Genomic DNA, 20,159 nt, shown 5'->3' with positions numbered 1-20,159 from the left:
ATACAACAATATGAGCCACGTTGATATCAACAACATGACGGTCTTGAGGTATCACCAAGCCATATTCCACTAGATGTTGATCGAACTTGCAACGTAAATTGGAGTTGCGTAACCATTGATTTCATCATTGGAAAAATGCAAAATACAAATGTTAAAGTATGGCTGAAAAGACAAAATAAATGCCAAAACGTAATAAAAATCAATCATTCTTATCTATGTAAATTGTTGAGCGCTTTGTCAAATTGTCGAGATCACAACGAGGTCGCCGCTATATATTGGAATGGGGTATGTTAAGGATGACGGTCACAGAATATAACTGATACATTAAATGCATTCCTGTACAGTGACGATGTACAGAACCACATATGAACCACGTATACGATTAACCTCATCCATTCCAACGTAAGGGATCAAAATACATCGATAAATTTTAGGCTCGTTCACATTTTTGCGTATATTCAAGACCCAATGAGTTTTGTGTTGAAATCTTTTGGCTCAAGTTTGTGGGAATCTTTTGCTGTTTTTGTTGCTTTTAGCTTTGACTAACCGTTGGACAACCTACTAATCGAATCGAACAAACGATTTTGTTCGGGACGCAAACTTTATGTTAAACAAAAGATAAAAAATGGTTAACCATGGGGACTTAAGTATGTATACGCACAAATACGAACGGGCCTTTAGACATCTAGATAATAAGAGACACGCAAGTTAAAATCTATTTAAATAACTGGATACATTTCAACCACATCACAAATGATAAGGTTATGAATAGCATATAAGAACATCGCCATTGCGAAAACTGAGATACCAAAATGCAGTGCCCCCACGACAGATGAAAGGGTCATAGAACCAGGGCACAATTTTTTGGGGTTTTTCTTAATCTCCAATGAGACCAGCTTCTCCCACATCCTTTAACAAAAAGCCGGGCATTCAGAAACGGTAAGGTCTATTACGTTACGTTACGTTCACGATACGGTCGTGTGAGGTTTGTGTAGCGCAACGGCTTGAGCGTTCGACTCGGAATCAATACGTCCTGGGTCGATACTCGCCTTGCCCCGACCTTGTGCCCTTGGAAAAGGCACTTTACACGATATATCAACTATGGCAGTGGAGTGACGCCCACCAAGCCTCTTTTTTTGGCTAATCTGTCAAAAAGTACGCCAGAAATAAACACGGACTTGGTGTGCCTGCGTGCCAAAATCTGCACAATTGACACCAAGATCCGATCTTTTTCAACGGTTGTTTACCTCCAAACGACTTTGAAAATACGTTCTATTTTGTTTTATCATCATCATCATTCATCCTCATGTGAGGTGGAGCAGACGAAGTAAGTCCTCCAGAACTGCTTGTCTTTGATCGCAGAGAGTTATAAGAGATCGTTCCTGATCTTGTTCTGGACATGTCTGAGGTTGCTCATCTCTATGGAGGTGGCGGGAACACGTTTGAAGTTGTTCATCTCCACAGGAGTGGACGGCAGCTGTTGTTGTTGTTGTTGTTGCTGCCGCTGCTGTTCGCCCTTCGTCTCCGTGCTGTGCCGCGGCTGCGGCTTAGAGAGTCTCCTGGAAAATAGACTCAACAATGTAGAGCTCTGAACTTTGAGTTGGATTCATTGGAAAAACAAAAAACAAAAACGGTTTGTCGTGTGCAGCTCACGACTGCAGCATCTGCCAGCGGAAGCGCTCGTACCAACTCACAAACAAACAAATAAACAAATAAACAAGTCCCCACCTGATACAGGAGCACATCTTTGCGCAGGACTGCAACATCTCCCTGCGGAATCTCTCGCTCAGCATGACGTAGAGCAGCGGGTTTGCGCAGGAGTTCAGGTAGGACAGGCCCACGAACGTCAGGTGGACGTAGTACATGGCGGCGGTGGGGCGGAACACGTGGTGGTAGTACAACACCTGCGGAGGTAGAGGAAGGGACGTCAACACACCTGCTCGGGATATAGGAAGTGTGTCTTGCAATTATCCTTTTCATGTAGAATTAAGGACTCGTACTCAAAGTAAATTGTCTTCAATTTTGTGTCTGGTAGGACCGCAATTTACCATCCCAAATCCTAACTAACCCTGAACAAAGACCGCAATTTACCATCCCAAATCCTAACTAACCCTGAACCCAAAAATGACCCCAAAGATAACGCCGAACACTAAACCTCGGACCCAGACGCCGAACCCTAACGCCGAACCCTAACGCCGAACCCTAACGCCGAACCCTAACCCCGAACCCTAACCCCGAACCCTAACCCCGAACCCTAATCCCGAACCCTAACCCCGAACCCTAACCCCGAACCCTAACCCCGAACCCTAACCCCGAACCCTAACCCCGAACCCTAACCCCGAACCCTAACCCCGAACCCTAACCTGTAGGATTCCGTACGGCAGCCAGCAGACGAAGAAGACGGCCACGATGATCAGCACGGAGCGGAACACGTGCTGCCTCCTCCGTCTCCGCGGCTGCAGACGCCGCGCCACCCCGTCCCCTAATCCATAACCCTAACCCTCACCCCGAACCTGAACCCTAACCTGTAGGATTCCGTACGGCAGCCAGCAGACGAAGAAGACGGCCACGATGATCAACACGGAGCGGGAGACGTGCTGCCTCCTCCGCCTCCTCGGCTGCAGACGCCGCGCCACCCCCTCCCCTCCCGAGGCGTGCCGAGACACCACGCTCTGCTTGGACAGCTGGCGGCTCGCCACCGACTCGCTCACCGAGTACTTGACGGTGACGGTGTGCTGCGACCGGATGTAACTGGTCTCCGCCACCCTCTGGGACACCTGCGGGAAAGCGTATTGTGCACGTTGGAGTTATTAAATTGATAAAACCTTTTGTATACCTTGTGTACTGGAACCAGATGACTGACAGTAGAAGTGTACTGGACGCTTTGGGCAGAATCTCCTTATGTCTACAATAATGTGTTGAGAATATGCGATGCAATATCTTGAAATGTATCTACGACAGCTCATCGTTCTGCTTTAGTCTTAATTTTTCATCCTTCCATGGACCTCTCTCAGTTTCTATTCGTTCATTCAGTTAGTTACATGTTGATGATTGTGTTATGCTGACAGTTATCAGTATCTGTATCTAAATTTTTTTATATAAACGGTATAACCGCTTTTGCTTAACGCATCGGCTTCGCAAGCACGTCGCTGCTGCAGACTGAGTGCTTTTTGCTGGCAACAACACAGGAATTGTACAAAAGCAGACGAGGACACAGCCAACATCTGCGAGAGAGATGAGGCTTTTGATTCAAGATGAAGAGAAGTTCCTTAGAGATAGTATCAAAGCTGGCCAAGGAGTACGGCAAACGGGCACTCGGTGCCGGCTATACTCATTGGTCAGCTTTAAAACTATCCCCAAGGCACCGTAGGGTCTACATGGATACTAGCAGAAGCTGTTTGATAATATGTATGATGAAGAAAAGTTGCTGCTACCTCTGCGACGCTGACGAAGCTCCTGACGGTGGAGCGGCGCTGGTGCGCGGTCCTGTCCTGCTCCTCCAGCGTGACGGGCTGCATGGTGGCCCACAGCTGGTACACCATGGTGCCGTACAGCGCCGAGATGATGATGAACGGCAGAGGGAAGCCCAGCACGAACACCAGCGTGATGTACACGAGCTTTCCCACCTGCATCAACAGATATTGGGTAAAACATGACGTTCAGTCTGGAAACAAGACAAAGGAAGCTTAAACAAAGGCGGTACCTACACCGCCTCGCCTCGCAGTCCGTGCAGCCACTCCCTCACTCATTAGTCTCTATCAGACTCCGGATCGCTGGAAAATCGTAGAAATGGAACAAACAGAGAGGAATATAACCGGCCAGGGAACAGCTCGCGATCCGTAGATCCCTGTTCCCTGGCCGGTTATATTCCTCTGGCCGGCTTACTCCTCTATTTGTTCCATTTCTACGATTTTTCCAGCGATCTGGAGTCTGGTAGAGACTAGTCTCTGTGAGTGCTGCAAGTTACCGTCTGTATCATGGGTATGCTCAAACTGTAGAGACTACTCACTCATGCTGACGCCTGACCTCCGACTCATGAACCCCACCGCTGGACTTTGACCTTATGTCATAAACCTTAAGTCTACTCTTGACCTACCGCACTGGAACAGCGGAGCAGACACGCCTCCATCAGCTCGCCTTCCCGTTCCACCGCTCCTTCACTAATGGTGACCTCTGATCCATGAACCCTATAAACCTCTGACCCTATAGCATGAACCTTGAACGTCCCTCTGACCTACCTCGCTGGGCCAGCTGAGCAGGCACACCTCCACCAGCTCACCGCCCTGTTCAGACTGGTGCAGACTCATGCAGACGGTCCAGGGCACGGTGATGAGCAGGGCCGCGATCCAGACTGCGCACGTGATCCAGCGGGATTTGCTGGTGATCTGGATCCCCTCAGAGATCGCCTGTGTGGGGTACATCACGGCGTAGAACCTGTCCGCGCTCATGGCCGTCAGGGTGAAGATGCTGGCCAGCATGGTCAGCGTGTCCAGACCCACAATCAACCGGCAGCCGATATCGCCAAACACCTGCAGACATAAACGCTGACAATTAGTCTGCAGCCAACGTCACCGAAAACCTGCAGACAAAAACACTGACAATTAGTCTGCAGCCAACGTCACCGAAAACCTGCAGACATAAACACAATCTGCCTGCAGCCAATATCACCGAAAACCTGCAGACAAAAACACTCGGATAAGTTAATACCTTTGCAGAAAAGCTTGTTACTGACCTACACTTTAGTACTAAGTAAATTCATTAAGTGCGATTTTCAAGGGCACAACGTCGGGGTATGTCAGGTGATTCAAACCAAGGACATCATTACGTCATGTGATGTCACGTTGAGTTTATCCAAAAGCCTATTAAGCTGTTCATCCCAGTGTAATCCGATGCAATTAAGCAGACAGACGCACACGCAGGTGTTTATCCTTCAGTATCTACTCAGGAGTGTCCTTCGGAGGCGCGCGTAATTTCAGCCCAATCCCCCGGCCGTGCGCGCGCGTTTTTCCTTGCTAATTCCCTGTCAACACGTGTCCAGGAATATCCCGGCCGGGGTCCCGTGGCGGTTGCTTCGCTATGAAATCTTTGAGTGCTGTTTGTGCCATAATACTAGTTAGATCGATCGATGGTATCTATTGGGAAATCGCAGTGTCAGAGTTCTTTCTGCACTGAATTACATCCAATTTACAAATGTTGCAAGTCATACAAATACTGAGCTTTCTGCAATCCCCATAAAGAACTTACTGTAAAAAAAAGTAGTGGCTACATTTATGGTCTTTCTGCTAGTTGGGATTCCATTGAGGTGATGACTTTGTTCAATTAGACTCTAAAAGTGCTCAATTCGGCTGTCAGGGCCGCTTTTCGTGGAGATCGAGTTGGGAGATGTGTCAGGGTTCAATAAGTAACAATAACTTAGAACGTGTCTGTGTCTGTATCTTTATAGCCGGTATAACCGCCCTTCGGCGTAACACACCAGCTTCGCAGGCATGCGGTTATATTACACCGAACGACCCGTCACACCTAACTTTTGCACATCTATCTGCAAGCGTTCTTTAAAACTACCCAGAGAAGATGCCCCTACTGTGCTTGGTGATAACAGATTCCACTCTACGATAGTTCTGGGAATGTTTTTAACACAATTTTTTAACACATCAATCCTAGGTTGGTAACTCTTGTATTTGAAGGCATGACTGTATAACAATAATACAAAGAATAGATGAATGACAAATAGATAAGTTAATCAAAATATAGTGATAATGATAATGAAACAAATAATAAATGTTGAGAGATCTTCGAGCATCTCAAGCTCTCAGAAGCATCCCGGTGAGTACTTATAAATCTAAAATATTGCCAAATGATATTTCAATGATCTCTCAAGGTCATCTGGTGGTGTTTATGATGTCCGAGATTTTCAGGATATTAAATAAAATATGAAGGATGTTCAATATCTTTAATCATATCTTAATGATTTCAAAGATCTTTGATTATATCTCAGCGGTGTTCAAGATCTTTGATTATATCATGATAATTTCTAAAATCTTGATTATATCACAATGATTCCAAAGATATTTGATTACACCTCAATGACTTCTAAGATCTTTAATGATATTTCAATGCCCCAGACATTAGAAAAAAATTGGAAAATAGATCTGTTGTGCTATTTCAATGCTCTCCAAATTATATCATTCAAAGGTTTCAAAGATGAGTGTAGGTTACGACTTTCTTTCAGCCGTTTCTCTTCAGCTCGAGAATCCATCTGCATGGTTTTCATTTCATATCATATGAATATCACTGTTATGATATGACGGTGCTTTTAATACCTTCAAGAGGAGTTGAATCATAGCACTGTAAGATTTAACCTTGTTATCGTTGTTAAACTTGCTAGTAGCCTAATCAGTTGAGAATTAATGCGAACAGAATCACTTTTCCTTCACCTTCTTCGACAACGACATCCCTTTGCTTGGCTACGTGTGATACTTTTAAAAACGAATTTCCCAAATAGAATTGGCGCTTCATAGGGTGCCAGCAACCTGTAGTTATTCATCTGCGTACAATATTAGACCTAGGAGCAGGATGCTATAGAAGAACTTTGACGACCGATATCCGTTACAGTAATGAACAGATGTATGAAAAGCTGAATGAAAATCAAGCAGCAGTGTAGATTCAGAATTTTCCGGTAGATTCTTTTGATTCTGTGAATCGGAATTAAGATCGCCTGTGGCTTTGTGCAAAGGCATCGGCAAACTCTAGTGATCCATCTCCATGTGAGAGTACGTCTGAAAAGAACCTCGTCACTTAAAATCCGGAATAAATGAATGTCTGATTGAATGCCAAGCAGTAGAGTGAATATTAGAGCTTAGACCCTTTACTTTCCTACTGTGTCTCAAACCGTAGATTGACAAACTTTTGAAAAGGCCCTCGTCGCTGAAAATCTGGGATGAATGAATGGCTGAATGAATACGAAGCAATAGCGTGAACATCAGACCTTAAGACGCTTTATCTCCCTACTGTGTTTCACACCATAGATTGACAGAGAAGAGAAGTCGCTAACCGCGTCAATGTTGCAAAAGTAAACCATCCAAGCTGTTAAGTCATGACCTTACATGCTCGCCAAAACTCCAGTCAGATCGTATCTTTCCATTAGAACTCCCCTCGGTATCACGGTAAGACCTCTCTTTCTCGAATGCCTGTGACACTCTATCAATTACCACCTGGTTCTGCGATGCGGTAAGATTACACCCCGCTTTGGCGTACACCTTCTCACTCATCCCCCGAGTCTGGAACTGCGTCTCCTTTTTATTTGACGGAGCCGATGTTCTGTAGGAGCTATCTGTCACTCCGGTCCTGGTAAACAACCTTTGAGACACGTCGCCTCGCAACTCTCCGTACTCCATAATCTTGTTAAGCTTCCCGACGGGAAGATGGTTATGATAAAGGGGTGATATAGGCGATGTAAGCTCCCATGGGACCTCCTGTCGCCGTGGGCCGGGTACGTGTTATATCAGCACGGTCTTTGATGTACGCTCTTTCATACAGTACTGGAGAAATACAGCTGCCGTGTGGATAAACTTTCAATAGCCATGAAATTCCTGACTTCTGGGTTATAAAGATTCACGTGTTTGATCCAATGCTGTACTAAATTTGGGGATGATGATACGCGAGCGGGTCAGGATCTTTTGTTCTCGTCGCTGTAAATGTAATGTAATAACAGTGTATTACCGCTAAAACGTTTCCCATTCGAACACGTATCATTACCCTAATTTGATTCCATGTAAGGCAGAAGAAATTGGAAGGCACAGATCTGGGTAAGAGCAGATATGGGTTTATCTGGGGTTATTGGTGCGCCTGTCTCGTCCTCTGTAGCCTACAATTACTGCAGTGTGTGTAATAGGCTGGTACAGAGGACAGAGCCATGGGTGCGACTTCCGTCCAGTCCGGTTAACTTCAGAACATCCATGTGTACGTGATGTGCACTCGACTTGCCGGGTATGTGACCCTTTGAAGGGGAGTCTTTATTTCTTCATATTCTTTTTAAGAAGATCCACGCCATTGTATCACTAAAAGAATTAAGTCGCACATTACTTTTATAACAGTTTTGGTGGGAATCAATTTTACGGACGAACAGTTTTCCTGCCAAACAGAGGAGTCACCTGTTGACTATATTTTCCATCATCTTTTCAATCCCATCAGATCATGGCTTCTGCATCTTCCACATCTGCATCACATTTACAGGATCGGATCTAATCTAGATGTAATCCACGTCTAAACCATGCTGTAAGGGCACAGAGTGAGGTGTTTGCAAGCGTTTCGTGTGTTAGAACGCCTGTTGGCGCTTGAACCTATTCCTCAAATCGCTTATGTTTAGGGATTAATCAGGACCTTCGTCCGAAATTTGGGCGATTCCAAACGTTAAGATGGTCAAGGATCCCAGACGGAACAGCAGAGAAGCTACTGTATATAGTGTATAATGAACGCCGGAGCGAACTACTTTCAGGTGGTTCCCAGGCTACGCCTTTATTAGAGAGTCTTAACCATGCTGTAACTGCACGGAGAGAGGAATCTGCTTGCTGCAGGTTGAAGCGTCCACAGAGACTGCTGGATGATGGATGGGAGTCCGCAAACCGAACCTACCTGTTACTAGTATCTGATGGAGCTGCTCATTAACCTCCCGACATTCGGCTCCGTACGGAACAAGATGGACCGAATTGACCTCTCCGAATGTTCAAGAAAGGGTCTGCATCTGGAATAGAGACTTAGAAGCTTGTTAAGTTTCTGACATTTGGCTCATCAAAACGGCTTGAGGATCGACCTCCGTACGGACTGAGATGGACCGAATTGACCTCTTCGAAAAACGTATGGGAGACTTAGAGACGTACTAGAGAGCTCATCTAGCTCCTGGTTCCGTACTGAAGAAGATGGACCGAATAGACGTCTCTTTAAGTTAAAAAAGGGTCTCCATGGGGTTTTACGGGACTTGTCACTTGGGGCTCATTTAGCTCCTGGCATCTGTCTCCTCTGCACGGAAAGACCTAGGCCGAATTGACCTTTCCGTAAATTCTACAAATTGTCTGCATGGTGGGCGGGGGAAAAACTTTATGGTACGCTTAAGACAGCAGTCAACGCTTGATGGTAATTTAGGAAGACGGCAACGCTCAACGATAAATTGTCGCGCATTCAATTAGGACATACGCTTGATTAATGCCAGGTATCACAACTGGAAAAACTACGTGAACACCTACGCGACACAAAGGGAGTTCCATTGTCAGAAATTCGCAATCAGAAATTCGCCCACGCGTCCATCGAAATACCATCCGTTGTCATTTTCTAGATACCAAACGATGTGCTATAATAGTGCAGTGCTAAACTTAATTCCAGCACAAGGTAGCGCGCGTAGTCCAGTGGTTAGCGGCCCTGCCTCTGGAACTTGAAGCAGTGAGTTCGATTCCGGCTGTGTCGCTCACCCGACATGCATGCTACCGGAAAGGGTTGCAGTACTTAGGACAGGACGTTAAGCCGTGGTCCACTGTTCATTGTGCTTGTAGAAAAGAGTTAGGGGAATTTCCCCGGTACAATGAACCTGTAAATACTGTACATAGCGTCTGTCCTCTCTGTCACGACCAGTGGAAGACTAGCTCTTCAGTGAGATAAAACTGGATCGAGATCACTTTCCTTTTTTTTCACAAAGGTAAACACTGGCTGATTAAAGTTTCAACATCCTCAGGATACTGGTGACCAATCACTGAACGCAAACTTTTGTTTGTTTGTTTGTTTGTTTGAACCTTTGCTTATTCATTTAAGTTCACATCGGTCTGTATGCCGCTTTCAATGAGGTCATGACGAAAGAGACAAGGGTCAGCCAACGTATATAACAGTTTACATCGTTTAAAGTCATTAGAGAGTGTGGGAGTGTGCAATGCACAATCCAATGATGTGCTGCGTACAAACAAAGCTCCATGAAGAAGTTGCCGACAAATTTCAACGTTAGATTAGAGCAGCGAACAAAAATATATCACTGCGATTAACACAAAGAGGCAAACAAACCCTCTTGTACATATGTCTTGGGTAGATGTATGTATTATTTATGTGGCTAGACAGCTGGAACCGCCATCACAAAGGCAGTGGGTACCGATATTTATATGTCAGGGTAACGATAGCAATCTGGTCGATTCAACCTGTCGAGACCGTAGTCTGTACATTGAAAGATACTTCCTGAAAAGACTTGTCAACTTCGATTCATGTCACTTTGTATCTAGATCAAAGAGATGACTTGAAACTCAGAATTGCTAAACGGGAGACCAGCCGAAGACATCCCTTTTACCATTTACCATAGGTACCCCTGTTTTCGACTCTACTAGAGATCTAATCTGACATACTATTTCAACTCTGAGATAATCAGGACATATCGGCGAGAGTATAATGATGATCACAGATGATACTACGCACATTTTAGCCGTAGTTTTCTCCTGCATTCGAAGAATTTTGAACAAGTTATGGTATACTATGTACATATTAACTAACCATCTTTGCATCTCTGTGTATGCCCGTCAAGGATTATATTCTGATTATCGATATCGATATCTATTTCTACCTATACTCTTGTTGATATCTATTTTTTTTTATTGAATTATCTATGTCTGAATCTATCCATTATTCGTCCATGTACGTTTCACTGTAACGCCAGTTCACCTTTATCCGTGGGGTAACCTTTATCCGTTGCTTTCAGAAATTTTGTGTTCAGGGATATCGAGTCGACGGACGGTAGTTTCAAACTACAATTAGATTTTAAACATATTACAACTTGAATCCACCGTAAGTCGAGCTGTAATACCGTGTTGGTAAACACGACGAATATAGGTTACTCTGCGAATAAAAATAAACTAGTGTTATGTCTACCAATAACATATTTGTATGCATGTATGTATGTACAGATCTATCAAGCTGCACGTTGTTTATGGATGTATGTAATAATATGCATGTATGTAGAGATCAATCAAGCTGCACGTCGTTACGGATGGATGTATGCACTTAACAGTAGACATGTCTTTGTTCCTGCCTGTTGAGGAATTTCCTTCCGACTTGAGATGCGACAGAAGAGCGCCTCCGGCATATCTTATCTCCTTCACCCTACCTTACGTTATGAATAGTTATGTTAAAAATTCTCGCATGAAATACTGAGATTTTATAAATGAATATGCATGATACATCAATACCTGTACTCAAGGTCGGTGCAAAGTCGAGGCAAGCGCAACAATCAATGCACAAACCAAAATCGCACTTTACAAGAGACTGGATAAAAAGAATGTTTATCTAAAGGTGCCATCGGTGAGAATTTTTTTATTATTTCTTATTAATTATTAGAATCAAAAATGAAAAAAGAGAGGCAAAAAGAAAACTGGGTTAGTTGCAATTTCTCTTAAGGTTTGGCCTATGGAAAAAAAATCATTTGCCATTTAGTTAAAATGTCATTTGCCAACACAAATGAACTTTCATGTCATGAAAGCTACAAAATCTTCCTTTGAACAAAGACTTTAATTGTCTCTAAGCCCTGGGGATCAGGTGATATCGTACGGGTATAAAAGGCTTTATAGAAAAGCGACAGGATTTTGCTCCCTAATCCTCGCTTTGACCGTCAGAGACGAAAAGAAAAGGGCAGAGTCCCACTCAGCAAACACTACCCAGCGGTATGGTTACACTCGGCTCGTGTGGAAAGCGCGATAATGGTACAGGTTCCATTCCTGGTACGACATGATCCCGTACTAATGGAAGATGAGAGCCGGCTTTCGACACGACAAGCCGAGAGGATTGTTCAGCACGAGCCCGTGCAAACAAACCCGCACAACAATACCGATGATAGAGAATGCCAAGGATATTTTTATGTATTTTTTGTATTTGCAGCGCAAATATGATTTATGCATGGGTGGTTCAACGGAGGACACAGAACACACCCCCCCCCCACACACACACACACATACACGCACACACACACACACACACACACACACACACACGCATACACGCACACCAAACCTGTATTTAGTCTGCAATGCCTGTGCAAGTATCAACAGCATGTTATCCGAAGCGCTATGATTATTTGATGAAGTGAAAACCCTACGAATCTGGCAACAGAGTCAGATAAGATGAACTTATGTCATGCGGCTTGAATAGACCATTCATTGTCTAGCTGTCTGTTTGGCCAGACAAAATGATAAGCTCAGTTCAGGAGAGCACTAGATGAGAGAATTTCAGTTGGGACGCATTGGGCAAAGCAAGGATTATGGAATCACAGTCAGTCTGCGACCTAAATAGGATATGCATAACCTTTGATTTCATACTGGGTATATCATACAGCATGTAAAAGTGTGACTGAAGAGACAAGAAAACACAGAAGTGTCAAAAGATTCATTTCTTTTCTTTACAATTTGGTGAGCGATCTGTCAAAGTTTAGGTCACAGAGAGAGCGCGGCGAGAGCGCCGTCTAGTGGAAAGGGGACCTAAGTAATGTCATGCGACTTGAGTGGACCATTTATTGTCTAGCTGTCTGTCTGGCCAGACAAAATAAAAATTTCAGTCTAGGAGAGCACTAGATGAGAGAATTCCAGTTGAGACGCAGTGGGCAAAGCAAGGATTATGGAATCACAGTCAGTCTGCCTAGAGATAATCCTAAGGCCCCCTGTCCACTAGGACGGCGCTCTCGCTGTGATCTCACTGCGACCTAAATGGGATATGCATAACCTTTGATTTCATACTGGGTATATCATACAGTATGCACATGTGTTACAGAAGAGACAAGAAAACACAGAAGTGTAAAAAAAGATTCATTTCTTTTCTATACAATTCGTTGAGCGATCTGTCAAACAAATCTTAGGTCGCAGAGAGAGCGGGGCGAGAGGGCCGTCCTAGTGGCGAGGGGCCTAACTAATGTGATGAGACTTGAGTGGACCATTCATTGTCTAGCTGTCTGTCTGGTCAGACAAAATGGTAAGCTCAGTTCAAGAGAGCACTAGATGGGAGAATTTCGGTTGAGACGCAGTAAGCAGAGCCAGGATTATGTAGTCTGCCTAGGGAGAATCCTAACCAGTGTGCAAAGGGTTATGCCTAAAGAGTCTTAAATGAAGATTACTCTACGGCAAGTTTGGAGAAACGTACGTTAGTCCTACCTGTTGAGTATAGAATGTATGGGACGAGTTAACGTTAAGTCTTGTCTACTCCTCCATCTGCGGCAGCTATACCGCTGAGATTTGTGATGACATTAAGGGTCTTACCTCAGCTCAATGGTAAGCGGCCTGTGGGCAGATTTGAGCTTCTCAGATTAGAATAAGCAAACCCGTTGATCATTGTATGACATTGGCGTAGCGTTATGGTTGGGTGTTTCCCAAAACTATAAAAGTCTTGGGTACGAATCCTCTGACATACCACAGGCGTCATTTGTTCCTACATCTGTTCCTTGGGCCCTTGGGGACGGCTTTTCTCACTTCACTCAGGTGAATATGAGTACCTAGCTTTCTTTAGGGCCGTCCCTCGGATAGGACGTTAAATGGAGGTCCCGTGTTTGAGGAGAGACACACCTGGAGCATGCTGAAGAACCCTCGAAACATCGAACAGAGTAGGGAAACTTCTAAGTATGAGTCAGTGAATCAAATAAATCTATCTATTTATGCAGCTCGCACTCTTCAGTACGCAGAGGTTTGGCTTTTTGGACTTTTAAGGCGTTTTTATCGGGCTGTCTACTTTGTGAAGCTTTCTTTATGTTTGCCTGCCAAGCGCACTGGACTCAGAAAAACAGCCGGAACCGAACCTCTGCTTGGAGAGTAGGTGTGCCGCGTGGAAAACTTAAACAAACCTCAGCTTGTACTGTTTAGTGCAAATCTGGCCGGCGTGCTATGCCATGAGGAGGTTTACCGGCTATGTGACACAAACAAGCATGAGATTAAGGTATAATCGTGCTAATTGTATAAATCGCAAATTCTCCCTTTGTTCTCCACCTGTTAAAAAAAAAACTTGTTTATGGCGTACTGTGGCCAAATATATGGCACGCAATTATGGAACTCTGTCAGTGCGGGTGTCCTGTCTAAGTGCCGGGTCGCATACAATAACTGTTTCCGGATTATTATGAATTTACCACGACGGTGTAGCGCCAGTACAATGTTTGTGTACCATTCGACTGACAGTTTTGAAACAAGGCGAAGAAGGGTTTGTTATTCTTTTCTACAAAGATTACTATCCTACAACAATACTATTGTCAATAACTTGCTGAATTCTGACATGTTCTACAGAAATATCTTGTTCAGAAACTGTTATGGTTTATTATACAGGTAGAGGTTTTGATGTATATGTATGTATTTTCTGTGTATCTATGGGTTTTTAACCTGAAAAAAAAAGAATAATGTAAAGTAAAGTATAAGCCATGCCTACTCACCCATCTGGGTTGCACCAGGAAGGAGGCTAGGAAGAACGGCCCGCCCAGCAGGTACACGGTGTCCGCCGTGGCGAGGCTGAGCACGTACACGCACATGGAGCTCCTGACGCCCCGCCGGCCCACGCACAGCAGCACGGTGACGTTCCCGACCAGCCCGACCAGGTACACCACGGAGAACACAACCGGCAGGATGAAGGGCAGCGACGGGCTGACCAGCGGCGCGCCGTGGATGGGGAGGGGGGTCTGGGACGCCGTGTGGTTCAGGGCGAGAGACACGTTACCCGTGACAACCATGGCCGTGTCTGGCGGCTGGCCAGGGTACGCCTACCCTTCGGGACACTAAGATAAGCCTACCTCTAAGGACACTAATGTAGGCCTACCTTTCAGGACACTAATATATGCCTACCTTTCAGGATACTGATATACGACTACCTTTCAGGACACTAATATACGCCTACCTTTCAGGACACTAATATACGCCTACCTTTCAGGACACTTATATACGCCCACCTGTCTACACACTCAATCCTGTCTAAGAACTCGTGTAAACCCTGTAGACAGCCCGCTCGCTAACTACTATCTCAGTTCCTGGCTAAGCTTCGCTGCTTAGATACTCGGGCCGGATGCTGTGAGACACTATCCGTTCACTTCTGGTGACCCCTGCACGATTCTTAGCCACAGAGTTCTGTTGACGATGTGCCTAACTGCCTGGATACTCGGGCCAGGAGCTGGACCTTTGCTCGTCTTGATATCACTCGCCAGTTACTGCGGTCCTCAGCTATCGTTTCTATTGAAGATACGCCTTGTTGCTCCAATACTCAGGCCAGGACGCATACAACTGTTACACCTTCTCAGGATGGTCTACCCTTAGCCATCACTATTTTTCTGACTACACTGCCTATATACCAAGTCCCATGTGCTGTTCTCTACCCTTTTCGTACTTCGCCTTGCCAGGAAGCTCGGTCGTTATCTCTTTTTAATCTCTTCTATCTGCCTAATTGTGAGACACTATCCGTTCACTTCTGGTGACTCGTGCACGATTCTAAGCCACAGATTTCTGTTGACGATGTGCCTAACTGTTGTTCTATACCAGTTCGGCCCTATCTACAGTTACAGCTCCTATACGCCCGCGCACAGGCCCGGTGGTGTTACGGCACCCGTTGCGGTTCCGTACCGGCTGATGAGCGAGGCTGCTGACGGGTTCGCGATGACGACTCCCCGCGGGCCCCGATCATCAGAGTCCGCCGGAGTCAGGCCGGACGTCTGCTCCCCGAGGTAACGTTATTCTCCTGCGTAACGACTGGAAAAACAATAATATGAGAATAAAATGAAATGTTTTTACATAACGTTATAGAAGTAGACTCCTTCCTACAGATCAGTATTTCAACTCATAGAGTAGCTTTATGTCATTCTTGCTCTTACCTCTTTCGCACGTACGTCTCAGAACCCTCCTCCCAAGAAGTCTTGTCAGTATATTTAAGTCTGAGGGATGTGAGGAGCCTACCAAGACGGCCAGTCTGGTTGAATCGCGTGCCGTTAGCAGGGAGCACCCGTGGCACTTAATTCTCCTAAGTGGCGCTGATCCAATCAGCGCTGCCCTTGCATAACCCCGGGACATTGACGTCTCGTCAGTGAGACGAGCGTGATGATAGGTCGGTGATAGCGCGTTCAGCTAGATCAAATGATCACGTAGACTTACTGGATTATCCAGCACGTCACCGGAACGTACTGCGCCTGCGCGAAAAGTATAGACATGCTAAACCTTGCTAAACCCCCGGTTTACTAAAGGGCCGCATTTAAGAAAGTACGTGCGTATATAAGGGTAAAATCCCGTGTACGTTTTACATGAAACCATGTCTCTAACATATACTGTGCAACAAGCGGGATTTCAATGCAACGTTGACCAAACCAAGCCCCAAAACACCAGGGTTCGCGCAGGCGCAGTACGTTCCGGTGACGTGTTGGATTATCCCACTGTACTACATGTGCTGACAGTATTATGCACATGAGACATCCGAATACAATGCTATGAAGTGTATTGTATGTAATATAAAACAAAGCATTCTCCTGTGAGTCCTGTCAATACTTTTTTCGGCACCGTTATGTTGACAGCATGTTCCTGTGATTTAGAATTTTAACCTAAATTGTACACGTCAAGCAAAGTGACTGTTTAGGCCCCCTTTCCACTAGACCGCGATCGCTCTGTGCTCTCACTGTGACCTAAATGGAATATGTGAAGCCTTCGCTTTCACACTGGGTATATTATACAAAACGCAAAAGTGTGACTGACAGGACAACAAAACAAAAAAAGTGTAAAAAGATTCGTCTCTTTTCTAAATAATCCGTTCAGTGATATGTCAAAATTTATGTCGCAGAGAGAGCGCGGCAAGAGTGAAAAGTGAAAAGGGGGTGTTATTGCACACCGGCTATTACAGGTTGTATGTAAGACAAAGCGTTGTAGAAAGAGAGTATCTCATAACTGCAGCAGCCGCACGTTGGCGGGGTCGCTGCGGCGGAGCGATTAGACAGCGTTCAACGGATTACATCCATAAAAACAGAATCTTTTCAGGCTTACTGTTTTTGCTGTATTCTTAGTCACACTTGTACATAAGGGTAACGCTAGGACCGTGCAGCACTACTTTACTCCCTTATGATTACTGGCTAGTACAGTCCACGCTGTCCAATATGGATGGAAGACCTAAGGTGCACTCTCACTGGACGTGGGGCACGCTTGTGGCATTGTGGGGTTCGTTTACGGCGACAATGTTTTGTTATCTTCTCCGATTTTTTTAAATGATTCAGATATTGCGTGTGACATAGAATACGACAAAATACACCGCAAGTAAGAAAATTCGTTCTTTTTCTCTGAAATTCGTTGAGTATCTTCCGAACCCGGCAACGCCACAAGCGTGCCCCACGTCCGGTGAGATTTCACCTTCAATGAGAAGCTGCATGTATGTACTATGCTGCGTAGTGTTGATATATGTCAGCATAGTACAGAGCAGCATGGTAGACGCATCCCAATAAAAAACACATCCCAGCGCGAGCGTATCTGTTTTATGGTTGCGGAGTTAAAAGACTCTGCTACATTCAGAGATTCAGATTTTATTTGCACTAACACAGCAGGTAACGTTGCGTGAGTGAAACTCTATATTACCTGCATTGCGTCAATGATCACAGCACAGACCATACGTCAGTAATAAAATCCAAGGACAAACATAAAAAACTTCTAGAAGTTATCAATGTAGAAAAAAAACATCAAACAAACTTTTTAAAAAGTTACTGACGCGAAAGGCAGTGATCGAGATCGTTTAGCAATGTGTTACAACCTTGCTGATGGTCATTTTCACAATATCTACATTTTGAACATCGTTTTTATTTCAGATCAACCATCACCATCGCCATAACACGGCCATCAAATCTTGAGACTTCTCATCCCTGGCTCCATAATGTAGGAGTTATTTCTCTGTGTGATTACAAATTGTGTATATAGCTGTTCTCAATACACCATATATGTATCTGCTATGTGTATCAGTTCGTTACGGCTGGAACAAGACTGCACGTGGAATGGTTTACTGTGATGGTGTTGTTTTTATCCACTTCTGCCAGGTACCCTTTCCACTAGAAAGCGATCGCGATGCGCTCTCACTGCGACCTAAATAGGATATGTGTAACCTTTGATTTCACACTGGGTATATCATACAAAGTGTGACTGAGAGGACAACAAAACACAGAAAGTGTAAAAATATTCGTTCATTTTCTATACAGTTCGTTGAGCGTACAGTAAGCCTGAAAAGATTCTGTTTTTATGGATGTAATCCGTTGAACGCTGTCTAATCGCTCCGCCGCAGCGACCCCGCCAACGTGCGGCTGCTGCAGTTATGAGATACTATCTTTCTACAACGCTTTGTCTTACATACAACTTGTAATATCGGGTCCGCATATCCCCCTTTCCACTTGGACGGCGCTCTCGCCGCGCTCTCTCTGCGACATAGTTTTTGACAGATCGCTCAACGAATTCTATAGAAAAGAAACGAATTTGTTTACACTTTGTGTGTTTTGTTGTCTTCTCAATCACACTTGTACGTTTTGTATGATATACCCAGTGTGAAAGCGAAGGGTACACATATCCTATTTAGGTCGCAGTGAGAGCGCAGCGCGATCGCCGTCTAGTGGAAAGGGGGCCTTACGGCTTAAACAAAACTACACGTGGAACGGTTCACTGTGATGATGTTGCTGTTATCCGCCAGACTTATAAATCTCCAGAAATCTAGACAAAGTCTCCCAGCCCTGCCGGTTGATTCCTGTTTGCAGCTGTTACCCAAGGCAATCTCGACATAATCACCCAAACTCATATATAAACTCATCAAGACCAATAAAGATTGTCTCAAATATTCATACTTCCCAAGAACCACTATCGACTGGAATAATCTACCATATTCAACCACCCTTCAAGCTAATCCCGTTAAATTTAAGGAAGAGGTGTTACAACACCTGAGGAACGGCCAATAAAACAGTAGAACTGCGCCCTGGGTGGATTGCCCCAACACTAAGGGGTGTTACTCAGTATCAAAACCAGAACAAGAATCCGCTTCATTCAGCATGTACACACCACCGTACCGCGTACACACACACACACTTATCCTTGGTCAGTACTACTAGCGGTTATTGCCTGTTACCAATGAGGACATAGAATGGTTAGGAGAAGGGCGATGAAAAGGCTTATCATTGATTCTGCAGAAACACGAGTGCCTAGTAACCTTATCTCACAAGTACTGAGATCACTCTACTAAGGCGCAGAGCACAGGCCAATAACTACCAGTCGATATACACGTCTGGCAGGAGCCGATGAAATGCCAGAGCTGTTGAAGATTATAGGTTGTCTGTGTGAAGAAGGATGCGCATTTCATTACTAGTGTTGTCTTTGTTCAAATGCACTTGGAAAAGATCGTCTTAGCACACATAAATCGCGGCATGGTCTGGTGATTTTGTAAAATATGTCTCTCAGAAAACCGTTGCCATGGCAAAACGAAAAATCATAAACTTACTCATTTTGTTGCCAACAATATTCTAGGAAAGTCACGAAGTTTGGTTGTTCTAGCACAAGCCGTTTAGGAGCTATACGACGTCAAAATTGGCTCAGGCACTTTTAGCCACCCCCACTCCCGTCTGGATAGGGTTAATTCTTCCGTAAACGTTTCGAAGACCATCTGTCGCCTTCATCAGTACAAAATGTAACAGGAGTGCCTAATAACCTTATCACACAAGTACCGACATCTCTCTACTGCTGCGCACAGCACAGGCCAATAACTACCAGTCGATATATACGTCTGGCAGGAGCTGATGAAATGTCAGAGTTGTTGAAGATTATAGGTTGTCTGTGTGAAGAAGGATGCGCATTTCATTATAGGTGTTGCCAAACTGGTCGCTTTTGTTCAAATGCACTTTGAAAAGATCGTCTCGTCTGGTCTTCCATTGAGGATTGGGCAAAAGGTAGATATCGGCAGTGCAACGGATATTCATATCGTTACGACTTATCATTAGAACAATGTAGTACATTACGATATTCATATGAAATGTCTCATCAGGATGATAACGTTAACTACATTGAAAATATTGTCCCACAACCTGGCGCGAAACTTGCGACATGGTCTTTCTACGATGCATATATTCATTTATTTCACATACTGCAATGTAAATGCAGAAATGTTCGCGGTGGATTAATGTTCGCGGTTTTCGCGGT

The 20,159-nt window shown here is 44.7% G+C and overlaps 1 protein-coding gene across 1 annotated transcript; it reads right to left on the bottom strand.

Moving 5' to 3' along the window:
• Positions 1–1,304: 1,304 nt before the first annotated feature.
• On the bottom strand, positions 1,305–14,710 carry LOC118428660 (neurotensin receptor type 2-like). The gene is made up of 8 exons (XM_035838771.1): positions 14,417–14,710; positions 7,209–7,406; positions 4,239–4,529; positions 3,435–3,626; positions 2,526–2,777; positions 2,364–2,495; positions 1,729–1,904; positions 1,305–1,559 (listed from the first exon to the last, which is right to left on the bottom strand). Exons 1-8 carry the CDS (start codon positions 14,708–14,710, stop codon positions 1,367–1,369), a joined length of 1,728 nt encoding a protein of 575 aa, XP_035694664.1. The 3' UTR covers positions 1,305–1,366.
• Between the last annotated feature and the right edge of the window lie 5,449 nt (positions 14,711–20,159).

Source organism: Branchiostoma floridae, chromosome 13, assembly GCF_000003815.2.
Source record: "Branchiostoma floridae strain S238N-H82 chromosome 13, Bfl_VNyyK, whole genome shotgun sequence".
Taxonomy (NCBI): domain Eukaryota; kingdom Metazoa; phylum Chordata; class Leptocardii; order Amphioxiformes; family Branchiostomatidae; genus Branchiostoma; species Branchiostoma floridae.
The sequence above is the reverse complement of the archived record's forward strand: the minus strand, read 5'-3'. Positions and strand labels throughout refer to the sequence as shown.